The sequence below is a fragment of the Erythrolamprus reginae genome, chromosome 1 (genome assembly GCF_031021105.1).
Source record: "Erythrolamprus reginae isolate rEryReg1 chromosome 1, rEryReg1.hap1, whole genome shotgun sequence".
NCBI lineage: Eukaryota > Metazoa > Chordata > Lepidosauria > Squamata > Dipsadidae > Erythrolamprus > Erythrolamprus reginae.
In genome coordinates this window covers 183,905,674-183,923,085 of record NC_091950.1, presented here as the reverse complement: position 1 = coordinate 183,923,085, position 17,412 = coordinate 183,905,674, and the positions used below count along the sequence as shown (strand labels likewise).

Here is a 17,412-nt window from a genome sequence, read left to right as displayed (position 1 = left end):
CCAATCAGCAGCCAATGCAACTCGCGGAGTGATGTAGATACATGGGCAAACCTTGGTAAGCCTATGACAGCTCTTATGGCTGCATTTTAGACTAGTTGTAGTCTCCGAATGTTCTTCAAAGGTAGCTCCATGTAGAGAGCATTGCAGTAATTGATCCTCAAGCAATCCAGCACAATGTGTTCTTTATTTGGCGAAAGGCCCTTCCAAATGGCCTATGAAATACGTCTTGGCTTGATAATAGCTGTATGTTGGTAATAACTGTAGTTTGGCCTAGTCAGTGTTAGCTAGCTTGCCTAGAGAGATGGCTCTGTGTGCCATTTCCAGCACATGTGCCATAGGTTCACCATCACAGGCCTAGCCAGAAATATTAAACAAGCCTTAGTCCCATATTTTACCTCCTCCTCTTTTCTCTATCATTCATATATGATTGATGGGTTTGTATGCTTCCAGGCAGTAGAAAATCACTCTCTTCATCTTGGTTGTTTTTTTTCTGGTATAGTAAAAACAATACAATCCAGAATCAAAGTATTGCAATCAAAGTAGGTGACAAAAAGAAATATATGTATGGTAAAACACAGGTAAACTTTTAATACCATTTTTATTTTAAAAATGTTTAATGAAATAAAATTATAAAAGGAAATGAAGATAATAAGAATAGTAAATGGTGAAAAAAGAAAAAGAAAAGAAAGAAGATTAATGTAGCAGCTTCCAATCTTATTGATAGTAGTTATATAGATACATTTTTGCTGTGCCGTCTTTCTCTAAGATTACACGCTCGCCACAGCTGAATGTTTCACAAGGAATACAGTGTTATTATTGTTATTACAATATTATTCATAGTTTGTGACACATATACATAATCAAGAGATAAAGTTTAACATTGTTGCCATTTTTAAAGAGTGAAATATGCTTCCTTCTAAATTTTCTATAAAATAACCCACATATATTGGCCCAAACATTTCATAGAATGAGTATCATAGTATCTGAAGATTGATTCTTCTTCTATTAATAGAAAATAATATTTGTAGCTCAAGGTTAAACTGTGAGGTCCTTGGTGCTCTCTGAATTTGGTTGAGGTTTTTTTGCAGACATTTCATTACTAAAATAGATTGTATCATCAGTGCACATGCCACTTCTAGCCTATATGATCATGCATATTGATCAAATAGGGATACTCTCAAATATCTCCAACCGCTAACACAAAAAATAAAATACTGAAGACAGATGGAAACACTTCTTCCATCTAACATTGCGTATTAAATAAATAGATAACAGTAGATATTTTATTTATTTATTTATTTTATTTATTACTTAGATTTGTATGCCGCCCCTCTCCGAAGACTTGGGGCGGCTCACAACATGTAGAAACAAATCATAAGCAATCAGACAAATTTAAAATATTTAAATATTTAAAAACCCCATATGCTAACAGACACACACACAGACATACCATGCATAAATTAAACGTGCCCAGGGGGAGATGTTTCAGTTCCCCCATGCCTGACGGCAAAGGTGGGTTTTAAGGAGTTTATGGAAGGCAGGAAGAGTAGGGGCAGTTCTAATCTCCGGGGGGAGTTGGTTCCAGAGGGCCGGTGCCGCCACAGAGAAGGCTCTTCCCCTGGGGCCCGCCAACCGACATTGTTTAGTTGACGGGACCCGGAGAAGGCCAACTCTGTGGGACCTAATCGGTCGCTGGGATTCGTGCGGCAGGAGGCGGTCTCGGAGATATTCTGGTCCGATGCCATGAAGGGCTTTAAAGGTCATAACCAACACTTTGAATTGTGACTGGAAATTGATCGGCAGCCAATGCAGACTGCGGAGTGATGGTGAAACATGGGCATACCTAGGTAGGCCCATGACTGCTCTCGCAGCTGCATTTTGCACGATCTGAAGTTTCCGAACACTTTTCAAAGGTAGCCCCATGTAGAGAGCATTACAGTAGTCGAACCTCGAGGTGATGAGGGCATGAGTGACTGTGAGCAATGAGTCCCGGTCCAGATAGGGCCGCAACTGGTGCACCAGGCGAACCTGGGCAAACGCCCCCCTCGCCACAGCTGAAAGATGTTGTTCTAATGTGAGCTGTGGATCGAGGAGGACGCCCAAGTTGCGGACCCTCTCTGAGGGGGTCAATAATTCCCCCCCCCAGGGTAATGGACGGACAGATGGAATTGTCCTTGGGAGGCAAAACCCACAGCCACTCCGTCTTATCCGGGTTGAGCTTGAGTCTGTTGACACCCATCCAGGCCCCAACAGCCTCCAGGCACCGGCACATCACTTCCTCCGCTTCATTGACTGGGCATGGGGTGGAGATGTAAAGCTGGGTATCATCCGCATATTGATGATACCTCACCCCATGTCCTTGGATGATCTCGCCCAGCGGTTTCATGTAGATGTTAAATAGCAGGGGGGAGAGGACCAACCCCTGAGGCACCCCACAAGGGAGAGACCTAGGAGTCGACCTCTGTCCCCCCACTAACACCGACTGCGACCGGCCAGAGAGGTAGGAGGAGAACCACTGAAGAACAGTGCCTCCCACCCCCAGCCCCTCCAGCCGGTGCAGAAGGATACAATGGTCGATGGTATCGAAAGCCGCTGAGAGGTCAAGGAGCACCAGGACAGAGGATAAACCCCTGTCCCGGGCCCGCCAGAGATCATCCATCAACGCGACCAAAGCGGTTTCCATGCTGTAACCGGGCCTGAAACCCGACTGCTGGGGACCTAGATAATCGGCTTCTTCCAAGGACCGCTGGAGCTGGAGTGCCACCACCTTCTCAACAACCTTCCCCATAAAGGGAAGGTTGGAGACTGGACGATAGTTATTAAGCACAGCTGGGTCCAGGGAGGGCTTCTTGAGGAGGGGGCGCACAAGCGCTTCTTTATAGAGTGATGGAAAAACTCCCCTCCCCAAGGAAGCGTTGGTAATCTCCTGGGCCCAGCTCCGTGTCACCTCCCTGCTGGCTGAAACCAACCAGGAGGGACACGGATCCAGTAAACAGGTGGCGGAACTCACAGCTCCAATGGCCTTGTCCACTTCATCAGGTGTCACCAGATCAAACTCTTCCCAGACAGGTGGACAAGTACGTGCCCCAGTCACCTCGACTGACTCGTTGTCAGTCGACTCTGTTTTACAATTGGAGTCGAGATCGGCCCGAATTCGAGCGACTTTATCAGCGAAAAACGTGTTAAAATCCTCGGCACTACTCTGCAAGGGCTCCCCAACTCCCCCCTGATTAAGAAGGGAGCGGGTCACCCTAAACAGAGCGGCCGGGCGGGATTCTGCGGAGAGCGGGTCACCCTAAACAAAGCGGCCGGGCGGGATTCCGCCCCGAGTCTGCGGAGAGGGGCGGCATACAAATCTAATTAAATAAATAAATAAATAAATAAATTCCGCTGATGCAATCAAGGCGGCATGGTACGCGCATCTTGCCGCCTTGAGCGCCACTTTGTAAGTCTTAATAAAAGCTCTTACAAGTGTTCGATCGGATTCAGACCTACTCTTCCTCCATCGCTTCTCTAGACGTCTCTTTTGGCGTTTCAACTCCCGGAGCTCCTCGTTGAACCATGGGGCTCTACGGGGTCTAACGCCTCGGAGAGGTCGCAAAGGCGCAATCCGGTCGAGAGCCTCCGCAGCAGCCGTGTTCCAGGCCTCCGCAAGAGACTCCGCCGAACTGTGGACGAGTGCCTCTGGGATAACCCCAAGCGCCGTCTGAAAGCCCTCTGGGTCCATCAGGCGTCTGGGGCGGAACATCTTCATTGGTTCCGCCTCCCTGCGGGGGAGGATTGGAGCCAGGAAGTCAAGCCGTAGTAGAAAATGGTCTGACCATGACAAAGGCAATGCTTCTAAGCCCCTTAGTCTCAGACCATTACTCAGTTGCTCGGAAAGGAATACCATGTCAGGTGCGTGCCCTCCCTCGTGAGTCGGACCCTGTACTACTTGAGTCAGGTCCACGGCTGTCATGGTGGCCATGAACTCCTGTGCCAACCCAGAGGTTTCGCCGAGTGACGGCAGGTTGAAGCCCCCCAAGACAATGAGTCCGGGGAACTCCACCGCCAACCCGGCTACCTCCTCGAGTAGCACAGGCAGGGCTTTTGACACGCAGCTGGGAGGCAGGTACGTGAGAAATAAGCCCACCTGAACCCCTAAGTCCAACTTCATCAAGAGAGATTTGCAACCCGCAATTTCCGGAGCAATGAGTCTACGCAGGCAAAGGCTCTCCCTGGCTACAATGGCCACTCCTCCCCCCCTTCCCTGGGGTCGAGGTTGATGCCATATCTGAAACCCGGCTGGGCAAATTTCCGAGAGAGGAACACCTCCCTCTGGGCCCAGCCAGGTTTCAGTAATGCATGCCAGGTCGGCCTCCTCATCCAGGATCAAATCCCGGATGAGGAGAGCTTTATTTACCACCGACCTGGCATTCAGCAGCAGCAACCTGAGCCCAGGGCCAGAGTTACACTCACCACCAGCACCTAAGATTGGGCTCACAGAGCCAGAACAAGGGACCGTTATTAAGCAACGATCCCTCGTTCCCCTGGAACGGCTAACTCTGTGGCCCCCGCCATATCTGCCTCTCCCCAGCAACACAGGGATATTCCGACCCCCTGCCCCCCCAGAGATCGGTGCCCCTTCCTCTCCCGCCTCCCGAGCGTCAGGTGGGCCAAACCTATCATTCACACTACTATCAATGAATTCATCCATACCATAACCCCCCCACCCCCACCCATCCAATCATACCAATCATTCCATTCATAACCCCAATTTTGATTATCCCAGTCATCCATTACTTAGACCCCAATTACGTTAAAAAATCAATTAAATTAATAACAATATAAAATAGTAGTTAATAACAATCTAAAAGCATTAAAACATTAAAATATAAATATATAAAATATAGGCTAAAGTTATATAAGCTAAAATTATAAATTAGTATAAATTGATTTTGTAGATGGAATAGACAAAATGGAATAGATCAGATCTTAAAATATTCTTCAATCATCAGTAATCAGTCAATCCGGGAATAATGTTCTTCTGGTCTTCAGAGGTCTTAGATCTTAGTCTAATTTAAAAAGTCTTGATCTTAATTTCTCTCTTCTAAGTGTCTTTTTAAATCAGTCCACAAGGGGGCATAGCTCTTCAATTCATCGACAGCCCGCAAGGGGCACAGTCCTTCAGCGACGATACATATAGATCATAGATTAAAGTTAAGAGGGAAAGGAGGGGAAGGGAAGGGGGGAGGGGGGGGGAGGGAGTTGATAATAATGCTCAGTTTTTTGTTTTTTGACTCCCCTTGGCCCCCAGTAGCTCTCACCCACTGGTGCCATACGGGAGGGGGCTAAATGAATTGCCCCTACATGTCCTCGTTCCTCTGTTGGTGTTACGGCTGACTTCCACCATCTCGACACCGGACCTCTCACCTCCGGAGTCGGGTTGGGGATCCATCTCAACGAGGACTCGACTCCCTGTGCTCCCCACGATTCCTCACATCACCTCATCACCTCATCACCTCCCCGCCGGCGCCGCGAGCCTCCGACCTCTGTTCGGTCCCGCCGCCATTCTCCGCGCCGGCCAGATGTTCCTCCGGTGCCGCACTCTCTGTCAGCTCTTCCTCGGCACCTCAACACCCCTCCAGTAGTGACTCGGTGTTCCTCCGTCCTCTCCTCTCTCGAGCAGGGCTGCATCTCGCAGAAGGCTGTATCCTCTGTGAGGCTCCGCCAAACACCAGACGCCGCTGCTGCTGCCGCCATCTCCGCGTCTCAGCTGGCCACCTTTCCTTGCCGTGGTCTCTCTCGGCGACCCCCCCAACAGGCGGGAACATTCCCAACCCTCAGGATCAAAAAAGCAGGGGGACAAAGTGGCCAGTGGACTCTGGCCCATTTCCGACCATCTCGAGCCCGGTTTGACCCATTTTCTGATGATTCCCCGTCGTTTCAGAGGAGCAGCGGACCCACCATGCTCCTCACTGCTCACCCGGAACCGGAAGCCTTTTACCATGTGGTTTCTAAAAAGAGAACTGCTTTTATATTTCTGAAGGTCAGAATCTGATATCCATTTTTATTTATCCTCTAGCTCTGACCATCTTCCATGAAGTCAAGACCAGAGAAAAGAATACCCAGTTATGCATATAGTTACCCAGTTGAAGATTATATGAACAACTGGTTGTAATATTTTTTTCCTTTCCTTAATTTGATGAGAAATGGTCAGAGCTACAGGAATATTAAAATGGATTATTGAAAAAATGCAAAAGTTAATTCTAGCCACTATATTTAAACAATATATAATAACTAGTTCTGGTCTCAATGGATATCACTGCAGATTTAATAAGTAAGAAAGTAAACCATGTGACATCTTAAACGTTTCTTTTATAAATTCAAACTGGACAATTTGCAGGGCCCAAAATTTAGAGAATTACAAATTAATTTGGGTCTGAATTCTTTGAGGGCATCTCCAATAGACAGGAAGTTCAGGTTAACACTAGTGCAATTGTATGGCATATGTAACTTGTCTAGACCAAGAAGCAGAATATGAAACATGAGTCCTACTTAAAGCATTAAATTAAACCATTGCATTCCATTAATTACACATTCCCATTTATTCCTCAAGGTCTTTTGGAAAAATTCAACATCTTGCATTTTTCCCCCCTGATGATTTCCAGCTGAGTATTCTGTCTCATAGAAAGTAGCAGAAACTTAAATCTGACTTCTTGGGCCTACTATATTGGTTGAGAGAATTGGCACATCATATACACACTAGAGCAGTGGTTCTCTACCTGGGGGTCAGGACCCCTTTGGGGGTCAAATCACTGTTTCTCAGGGGTCACCTAAGACCATGGGAGAAGACAAATTTTCCTTAGTGTTAGGAACTAAAGCTTCAATTCTGGCGCCTTGGAACATATTTTTACAAACTGACCAATCAAGCATTTACAGTGGGGGTGTCCCTCTGACCTTCCTGCCAATCAGTTTAAAGTTCTGTTGGGAGAATTGGTGCTAGATTTATGGTTGGGGGGTCACCACAACATGAGGAACTGTATTAAGGGATCATGGCATTAAAAAGGTGGAGAACCATTGCACTAGAGGAAGATAATTGTTTTACCCATTGTTGTTTTTTATAATTAGATTGCTTTTTATAATGTTATAGAAGTTAAACAGAAGGGAAGGCAGTGCATATCTTTGCTTAATCCCCACTGAATTAAGATTTCACTAGATATTCTATCTAAGTTGCATTAAAGTATTTTCATGTTATATTTTAATAGCAACAGCTGTAGATTAATGAAAAGGTTTTCAAAACTCTTCCACCATCTGTCTCTAGGGGCAGAACCAAAAACAGATTTTTTTAATCACAAAAATTACCCAAATTGCAGAATAGTTGAAAATTCCTTTGCTAAATGTTGACCTCTAAAGGATTTCTTACATAAAATATATTTTTAATATTCAAAAATTAATGGAGGAATTCTTAGTAGTCATTTTATATTTATTTTATATTAGAACTGTGATAGTATTCCAGGCAAGGTAGGTAGAATGCAAGTTAATAAACAAATAAATAAATATTCCAATTCTGGAATACAGTTATACCAGATCACACATTCTTTAATTATTTCAAAGGGTTTTTCAGGTGTCAAATTAGCACTTGCTCTATAATGGATCAAATGGTCCTGGCTTAATTGTACAATATAATTTAACTTAGGATGCTACAACAAGCCAAGGCAAATCATAAGTGGGAGCTTCTTATTTATTCTTACCTTATTAATTCCCAAGAGACACATAAAGAAGAAATATAATATGTGATTTTCTTTTTTTTTTAAAGTATGAACAATTATTCTGTCAAAAAAAAGGAGTGCTATTTGGGTATCCCGGCAACGCTTGATTGTAACTGTCAGTATGAAAAACACTGCCATCTTTTATTTATTTATTTACTTACTTACTGACTGACTTACTTATTCATTCATTCATTCATTCATTCATTCATTCATTCATTCATTTATTCATTTATTTCTTGTACTTATATGCCGCTCACTCCAAAAGGACTCTTTTCCCAATAACATTGATAACCCTTTCACGGCATATACCAGCCAGCCATACCATATACGGCATATGAAAACACTATTTTGTTACCTTTTATTATCCAGGCAGAGAATTACTCGTGAGACTTAGATTTAGATGGACCTCTCTTCTTCTTTGACCTCTGGTTTCCTGTTCAGTAATCAGAAATACTCTCCCTGAAAATAGGACCCAAATAGAAAATAAGTCCTAGCAGGATTTTTCAGGATGCTTGTAATATAAGCCCTACCCCTAAAATAAGCCCCAGACAGATGCATTTATTTGCACCAAAATAAGGGCTAACCAGAAAACAAGCCCTAACGCGTCTTTTGGAGCAAAAATTAATATAAGACCCAGTCTTATTTTGGGGAAAATACGATATAATAAAACAATTTAAACCAGGCTCATATTTTATTATGTATAAAATCATAAAAAATTCTTTGGAATGGTGGGACCCAGCGCTAGCTTCACAGCAATAGATCATTCAGCTATGATACCAAATGATTGGAGTTTGACTGTTATAACAACAATATATAAGAAGGCCAAAATAGATGATCCTATAAACTATTGACAGTCAGCTTGTTAAGTCATACCAGCAAAATGTATGGCAAGAGAAACAAATTGATTTGAATGAATCTGAAGATATTTTGAGGGATGAGCAGCAGGATCAACATTAGACCATGCCTTCCTTCCTTCCTTCCTTCCTTCCTTCCTTCCTTCCTTCCTTCCTTCCTTCCTTCCTTCCTTCCTTTATATTGGTATGCTGCCCACTCCAATAGGACTCATGGCTAAAAGTAATTACTAAAAGCAATAAAAAATAAAACAATGATAAAACAGAAATATTATAAAAATATGTAAAAACCTAAAAACCACACATACACACAATCATTCTTAATTGCAGGCCTGCCAGAAAAGCCAGGTCTTAACAGCTTTCTGGAAGACAGGTAGGGTGGCTCTCTGGAGGCTGTTGATTCCGAAGGGTCAGAGCCACCACAGAGAAGGCTCTTCCCAGAGGCCCTACCAACCGACATTGTTCGGCGGACAGGACCCAAAGAAGGCCAACCCTGTGAGCCCTTACTGGCCATAGCGCAGTATGAGGCAGGAGGCAGTCCCATAAATAGAGTGGCCCTGAGCCATTTAGGGATTTAAAGGTGATAACCAACACCTTGAATTGTGTCTGGAGACTAACTGGTAACCAATGCAGCTCAGCAAGGTTGGTGTGATACTGGCATACCTTCGTACATCCATAATTGCAAATACGGCGTGCCTCGGAATCCTCGGAAAGGGGCGGCATACAAATCCAATTAAATCTAAACCACTGCATTTTGCACCAGCTGAAGTCTCTGAACGCTGTTCAAGGGTAGCTCCATGTAGAGCGCATTGCAATAGGAATGCTGCACTGCTTAGTAGGAAAGTATGCCTACAACTCAGGACAATGCAACTTTTATTGATTTCAGGGCAGTTACAGTATCTAAAACTAAACTTCAGCATACATTTTAAAAAATGCTACAATTAATAAAAGTCTACTCCTGCTCCTCATTAAAATTTATGAAAATACAAGATTAGTATTTGTAGCTCAGGGTTGAACAGTGGAGTCTTCCGTGGTCTCTGAGCTTGATTCTTTTCTTGCAAATGTTCAGTTAATGCAACATGTACTAGTTGGGTATAATTAAACTTCTGGGAGGAAACAACCAAGCTCAGAAAGCACCATCGCTGGCTGGAAGGGAAATATAAGTAAACTCCATATGAAACCCAATACTGCCCTTGTAATATGAGTACCATAGAAATCAGTGTTCATATTCTGTATTGCTGCCATATGATTACCTCTTTTTAATTTAATTTTCCAGGGTAGTCTGATCATCTTTATTTGCAACATCTATTAAACAATCAAGATACATTTATTTCTAAATGTATCTTGCAGAATTTTATTAATTATGTGTACATTTTGCCCACAAATAGTTGCCAGTATTTTTTTTTAGAAGATAGTTTTGTGTTTTCATTTTCTTGAATATACTTTTATTGGTCAAGGACTAAAATTAAGTTTCTGTCTGTCTGTCTATCTGCAAATCCAGTGCATTGAAAATCCTCTAAGTTATTAGAATCCATATATTTTATTATATTTCTTAATGAATTATCATTCCCTTTGGTTCATTAAATAAGCTTTTTGCATTCAGGTGTTGCTCACTCTAATTTGTATTAATATAATTTTTAGTAATCAATGATTGAAAATGAAAAAAGAAATTAGGAATTCAACATTTATATTTTTATTATCACCTCCAAGACAGCCCATAGTAATTTGTGAGCCGCTCCGAGTCTTTGGAGAGGGGCGGCATACAAATCTAATAAATAAATAAATAAATTACACATATTAAGGTATCTTTTTAGACAAAATATTAAGTGCATATTTAATTTGTACTTATATACTTTCTTCCAGAGGAATACTAAGTTTGGGTACATAATTGGAAAGTTATGTTTCTTTGCACTTAATTATTGAAAATGTTATAGTATAAACAAGAAACAATTATCCATAATGTTGAAAGCTAAGATAAATCAAAATACTATAATCTGCATCATTATTAAAGCCAAATTTTTATAACATTTCCATAGCACCGTGTTTCTATAAAAAGGCATTTCTGAGAGTTGACTTACTGTTTTGGTTGCAAAACATTGCAAGTAATCTGAATTTTAGTAACCAAAGTTCCATCTGAAATGCAAGTTATTATGAACAATGTTTCAGAGGAAAAAGCCAACTTAGCAACTATTGCTTCAAAATAACACATTTGCATCTTTTTCAGAGGAAATGTTTGGCACCCATTCTGCTCTGTGGTGGTCTCCAAATGGCAGGTTTTTGGCGTTTGCAGAGATTAATGACACAGAAGTTCCTGTTATTGAGTATTCATTTTATTCAGAAGATACACTACAATATCCAAAGACCATTAAAATCCCATATCCTAAGGTCTGTGTTATTTATTAAACATAGTTGTTGAATGGTTTGATTAAGAGAATAGTCACATTTAATCATTTGCTGCTAACAAAAATATTGTCTGTCTCTCCTCAACAGCTTGCTGTGATTACTGTGACTTAAGTCAATAGCATCTGGCAGCTCTGAAGTATTCTATTATCTCTAGGGAAACAGGAAATGAAAGCAATTGAAGGCTATGGAATATTTTAGTTTCTAAAATGATTTGTTGAAGAGCACTTGGATGATCAATGGAAAAAGGAACACTTCATCTCAATGAGTTGCCTAGCAAATAAGGGACTAAGGACTATTAGCTCTGTCATGAACAGGGAGGGGTTGGCTAGGTTACAGCCATTTCTCCTTTGGCAGACAGATTTCCAGGCTGATATATTTGTCAGAGCAAATGTGAATTATTCTGGAGTATTTTTAATGTATGCAATGGAACTATACTTGGTTTCAGCTTGTCAAACTTTAGAAACTGGTAGGCTCTCAATAGTTCTAGGGCACAGGTGTCAGGCTCGCTGCATCACATTGCCGTCATGGTCACATGACATTTCTCTATGTTTTCCCCATTTGTGGAGCAGGGTGGGTGTGGCCTGCGCATGACGCATCTAAGCCATGAGCCGCCAGTTTTACACCCCTATTGTAGGGTCTTTACAGAGGCTGTTTTCTCTGATGGTTCATAGATTGATCATGTGGCTGTAATATCCCATGGCCAGTCAAGGAAATGATGGGGAAACCTCAATGTATTGTAGGGAGTCTGGTATTGCTTTAAGTGTGGTAGTATTTTCAGTGGTTCAGCAAAGTGAGGAAAAATGTCCCAGCTTGTCATGCATTTAAAAAAGTAAATGCAACTTCTTTTCTGGAGTAGAATGAATATGAGTAGACTTTCTTCCTGCTGTCATTCATCTTGGCATAGAACTTCTGAAGTAGGTCACCCATATTTAGTTTCAGCAGAATCTTTTTTAAATCTCTAATGGGACATGAATTTGGACATAAGTTGCTCTGTTTCTTTCTCAGACTCATGTAACTGAAAATATTTGTCATATTCTAAAGTTATTTCTGGAAGTCAGAAAGGCAGAACAATTGTTAGAGGGCAAAATTAAATTAGTTTTTATGCATATTTGCAATTGATTCAACTTGGGCCTGATAAAATTACTTCCATCATCAAGATTAAAGCTATGGTTTGTTTCAGGAGGAATCAGTTGTTGATCAAAGGTCAAGAGTATTTCTGAGAAGAATTTTGTTTGAATTGTAACGTAGGAGGAAGATGGTTAAGCAATCCCTTGATCAGTACTTCAATGAGATTTGGCGACACAATGTACTTTTCAATAGAAAATACAGACAGAGCTGTTGGGGTTTCCCTTGTCATCGTCAGGTCATGACCTAATAATTATGAGACTCTCTGGTGCCACTATCAACTCAAGGAATCTGGACTCATTAGATTGGTCCACCCCCAACAATTGATGGAGCTGGAGAAGTTTCAGAAAGAGCCTCAGATTGTCCCTCCTTGTCTGACGGATGATCCATCTGGAATCTTCATTGCTGCTTGGAGTAAGGGGGCAGCTAAGAATTTGGTTTAGACTGCATTCCCTGTATTTTACAGAGAAGTTGGGGGAGATGAAATGGGAGAAGAAGCATCTAGAGCACTAGCCTCCAATCTTTTGGCCACCAGGGACCATTTCTGTGGATAAAGGCTTTTCCTCAGACTGGAGGGAACATGGTTTTGTGTATTGCCTGCATCAGACAGATGGAGCTTCAGTTGTTCGCATGGGCTGGTTGTTGGAATGCCGTGGACCGGTGCCAGTCCATAGACTGCAGATTGGGGACCCTGATCTAAAGTACCACTAAATTCAACAAAGAAGGAACTTGATTGAGTGACTAGAGTCAGTATTAAGACCTATCTCGTGGCAGTAAGATGGCCGAGCAAACATATATTCCCATCCTTATTGCATCTGCAGCCCTGTTTCACCCTCCATTTACCTCCTATGTTAGGTGATGCCAAGAAACGTTGGCAGAGATATATGAAGGATTTGAGATTCACTTGCAGTTTGACCCTGGCCTTGTTGTAGACCCAGAAGAGATGTCTGCAGTAAAATCTTGCCCAGTTATCTGGGAATGGTTTGAACCTGTTGGCTCTGAGGAAGTAGACAGAGCCATGAACTAAACCACCTTTTCTTTAGATCCAAGTGAGTGAATCCTAGTGGTGGTGAATTCTTCTTTGAATGAGGGTCTTTATGCCTTTACCTCTTAAGGAAGCTTTGTTCACCAAGAACCCATCATTGGACCTCTTAATACTGGGCAATTTTTGCTCAGTATTCCCTTTTTGAGGAGGTTGATTAAAAAGCTGGTTGTGCAGCATCTTCAAAGAATCTTCAAAGGACCTTGGATGAAGAAGATTATCTGGATCCTTTTCAGTTAGGTTACATTGCCTGGATATAGAACAGATCCATCACTGGTTCTTTTGCATGCTCTCTCACACGGGAGGGTGGTGGTTTTTCCTTCTTGTGGTATTTGCATTCAGGAAGCACTGCTTGCATTCAGGAAACACTCCCCACTGAAGACCTTATGAGCTTCCAAAGGTCCCACAAGTCTTGTTATGCCAGCATGCCTTGGGATCACCCCACTCACAGACGGGTGACCAAGTGAGGTGGCCCCCTTAACATCCATTGTATATTCTTTGTTTTAGCTCTGTTCACTTTGCTTTTTAAAAATGCTTTTTAATAATTGAATATTAATAGTTTTAGATATTTGTGAGATGGGTAGCAATATAAATTAGATTAAATAAATAAATAAGTAGTTGAAAGATATGCTCATTGTTTGTTTCCCTCCCCCCCAGAGATTAAACATTATAAATTAATAATGGGTCAGGACTAATGTATGAAATTCTAATTTATTTTGAGAGGTATGTTTAGTGTTTTTAGTCTTAATCTGAAAAATAGCAAATCATTTTCTATAATTTAACTTTTTGCGAAGTTGTGTGCTCAAGAGTTAATGTTATGTAGATCTCTAAGAAAATAATTGTTCACAAAATATAGGTGGTCATAATGTTTCCTGAATTGAATGCTTTTACTAATTTAGAAATTTCTATAAGCATTTTGTTCTGGCTTTCAAATTTTTAGCTATGAGCCTATATAAATCACAAATATTTTTTTAAAAAACATATATATAATGTTCTTACATTTCATGTTGAGCTTTACAAGCTACCTTCTTTGTAATTTTCTAATTAACATTGCCATTTGGGCATGACCTGTTTTAAGATGTTTTAATTTTATCTAGGCAGGTGCTATAAATCCAACAATAAAATTATTTGTTGTGGATGTTCAAACCCTTCCGCAAAAAAATATCTCAGAAATTGATGCACCATCTAGTATAATATCAGGGTAAGTCCAAGTAATATGCTTTGTTCTGCTGAATGTTGTAGATTAATATTGTAATTATTTCATAATTATTGAGTAATATAAGTTTTTAACAACATTCATTTATTGCATTAAAAATCTTGTGGAAAGTGTTTATTAAAACTTGACATTTTTTTCCAACGTGTGCTCAGCTGGATCATTCATTCTTTTTTTTTTAAAAAAAAATCATATTTATTAAAACTGCCTAACTCCAAGAAGATTCTGGGTGGCAAATAATAGAATGTACACATAATTGTCCAAATTAAAACAGTGTATTTTTTTTTAATATGACATAACTTGCATGTGAAGAGATATATACAAATTGAATTGTACAATATAAAGGATATTACAGTAGTACCCCTAGATAAGAGCATAATTCGTTCCATAAGGGAGCTTGTATCTCGAGGCAACTCGTATCTGGAACAAGTTGTTTTCCCCCTCCGAGATAACCAAAAGCAAGGATTCTTGCGCCACCTAGTGGACGCTCGGCTCATATCCCAAATTTGAGCTCAGGAATAGAACAGAAATGTCTCTCCCCTCGTGGCTTGTATCTTGAAATACTCGCATGTAGAGCAGCTCGTATCTAGAGGTACTACTGTATATGCAATGTCAGAAACCCACAAAAGTCAGCATGAGCCACATCATATGCTTCAAACAGAAACAAATGTATAAAAGCTAATACAAACACTCTCTCTCTTACACATATACATACACACCCATCCACACTTGGACACATGGACAAGAAGAGAGGAGGTACCCTTCTTATCTACTAGCTAGGTTGGAAGAAGTCAAATAATTATTTGTAGATAGATCTCAACTTTCCAAGCCACACTTCCAACTTTTATATTCTGTGGCTCATGGTATCAGTTTTTAGTTTATATTCTTTAACTCTATCTCATCTTGTTCTACCCTGTGCTCCCTCCATTTCTAGTAATAGAATCTGTTTCCAAAATCTGTAGTTTCTTATTCTATAGAATAGTGATGGCGAGCCGTATCTGCCGGCATGCGAGCCGTTGCCCGAGTTCAGCTCCAGCACACGTGTGCGCACCAGCAAGCTGATTTTTGACTCACACGGAGGCTCTGGGAGGGCAGGGTAAAAAACGGGCCCACCAGAAGTTGGAAAACGGTCTGTTTCTGGGCTACAGAGGGCCTCCAGGGGGCAGGGGAGGTAATTTTTGCCCTCCCCAGGCATTGAATTATGGATGTGGGCACTCAAGTAGGCATGATGATTAGGTCCCACAGAGTTGGCCTTCTCCGGGTCCTGTTGACTAAACAATGTTGTTTGGCGGGTCCCAGGGGAAGAGCCTTCTCTGTGGTGACCCTGACCCTCTGGAACCCCCTGAGATTAGAACTGCCCCCACCCTCCTAGCCTTTCGTAAACTCCTTAAAACCCACCTCTGCTGTCAGGCATGGGGGAACTGAGATAACTTCCCCAGGCCTATATTGTTTATGTATGGTATGTTGTGTGCATGTTTTTTAAATTATGGCTTTTTAGTTTTAATTATTAGGTTTGTATTGTACATTGTTTTTTCTATTACTGTTGTGAGCCGCTCCGAGTCTATGGAGAGGGGTGGCATACAAATTTAATAAATAAATAAATGACAGTGTGTGTGCACATGCTTTTGGCACCTGAGGGAAAAAAGGTTTGCCATCACTTCTATAGAACTACAATTTAAATTATACATATATAGGTAGTCTTCAAGTTACGGTCACAATTGGCCCCAAAATTTATGTTGCTCAATGAGATATTCGTTAAGTGAGTTTCGCTCCATTTTCCAATTTTCCTAATTTTCTGGCTACAGTTGTTCAATGAATCATTGCAATGGTTAAGTTAATTATCGTTACTGTGGTTGTTAAATGAATCTGGTTTCCCCTTTGACCTTGCTTCTCAGAAGGTCGCAAAAGATTATCTTGTGACCCCAGGACAATGCAGCCATCATAAATATGAAACAGTTTCCAAGGGTCTGAATTTTGATTACGTGACTATGGGGGTGCTGCAGCGGTTATAAGTGTGGAAAAACAATCATAAGCCAGTGCCATTTTTCAGTGGCACTATAACTTTGAATGCTATAGAGTAGAGCAGAACAGAACAGAACAGAATAGAATAGAATTCTTTATTGGCCAATTGTTATTGAACAGACAAGGAATTTGTCTTGGTGCGTATGTTCTCAGTACAAAAGAAAATACAAACTGTTGTAAACCTAGGACTACCTGTATGGTACCTATTGTAACAATACGTTGAATTTAAATGATAAGCATTTATGTATATAATTCAAGTGAACCTATGTAGAAAAATGCTGAGCAGTCTCTCTCTCTCTCTCTTTTAATCTCCAGGGATCACTACTTGAGTGTTGTCACATGGGTGACCGATGAAAGAATTTGTCTGCAGTGGCTTAAAAGGATTCAAAACTTTTCTATGCTCACTATCTGTGACTACTCTAGTGGTGTATGGCAGTGCCCAAAGGTACGAATGAAAATGGATTGTAGCAATAGCACATAGACTTATATACCTGTCCACAGTGCTTTACAGCTCTCTCTAAGTGGGTTACAGAGTCATCCTATTTCCCCCAACAATCTGGGTCCAGTGAGACCCAAACTGCTGGCAGCTGGTGATCAGCAGAAGTAGTCTGCCGTACTGCACTCTATCCACTGCACCACCACGGCTCTTAGAGGTTATAGAGGTTGAAGGGTAAAGATAATCCTGTGCAAGCAGACAATTACATCCTTTTTGTTAATGAGGAGTGCATAGTAGATTGGATAAATAATGCAGTTGGTGGAGAAGCAAGCATGTGACTTAGGAACAGGAAATGGCAGATTTGTGGAGTCCTCTGAGCTTCATTGTTTTCCTGAAGATGTTTCATTACCCAACTAGTTAACTTCATCACTGTTACTACCTGATGATGATGCTTACTAATGAAATACCTGCAAGAAAACAACCAAGCTCAAAAATAATCAAGAACCCCATGGTTCAACCCCGGACTATAAATATTCGCTTATAGAGGCAGATTTCCACAGTAATCAGCA

At 41.3% G+C, this 17,412-nt stretch overlaps 1 protein-coding gene across 1 annotated transcript in view; it reads left to right on the top strand.

The window, feature by feature from the left end:
• Nucleotides 1-17,412, top strand: part of DPP4 (dipeptidyl peptidase 4) — a 91,541-nt gene that overhangs the window by 25,854 nt on the left and 48,275 nt on the right. The window contains exons 9-11 of the mRNA XM_070731650.1: nucleotides 10,827-10,987; nucleotides 14,270-14,373; nucleotides 16,723-16,852. Coding sequence (XP_070587751.1) covers nucleotides 10,827-10,987; nucleotides 14,270-14,373; nucleotides 16,723-16,852 — 395 coding nt within the window. The remainder of the gene's footprint in view (nucleotides 1-10,826; nucleotides 10,988-14,269; nucleotides 14,374-16,722; nucleotides 16,853-17,412) is intronic.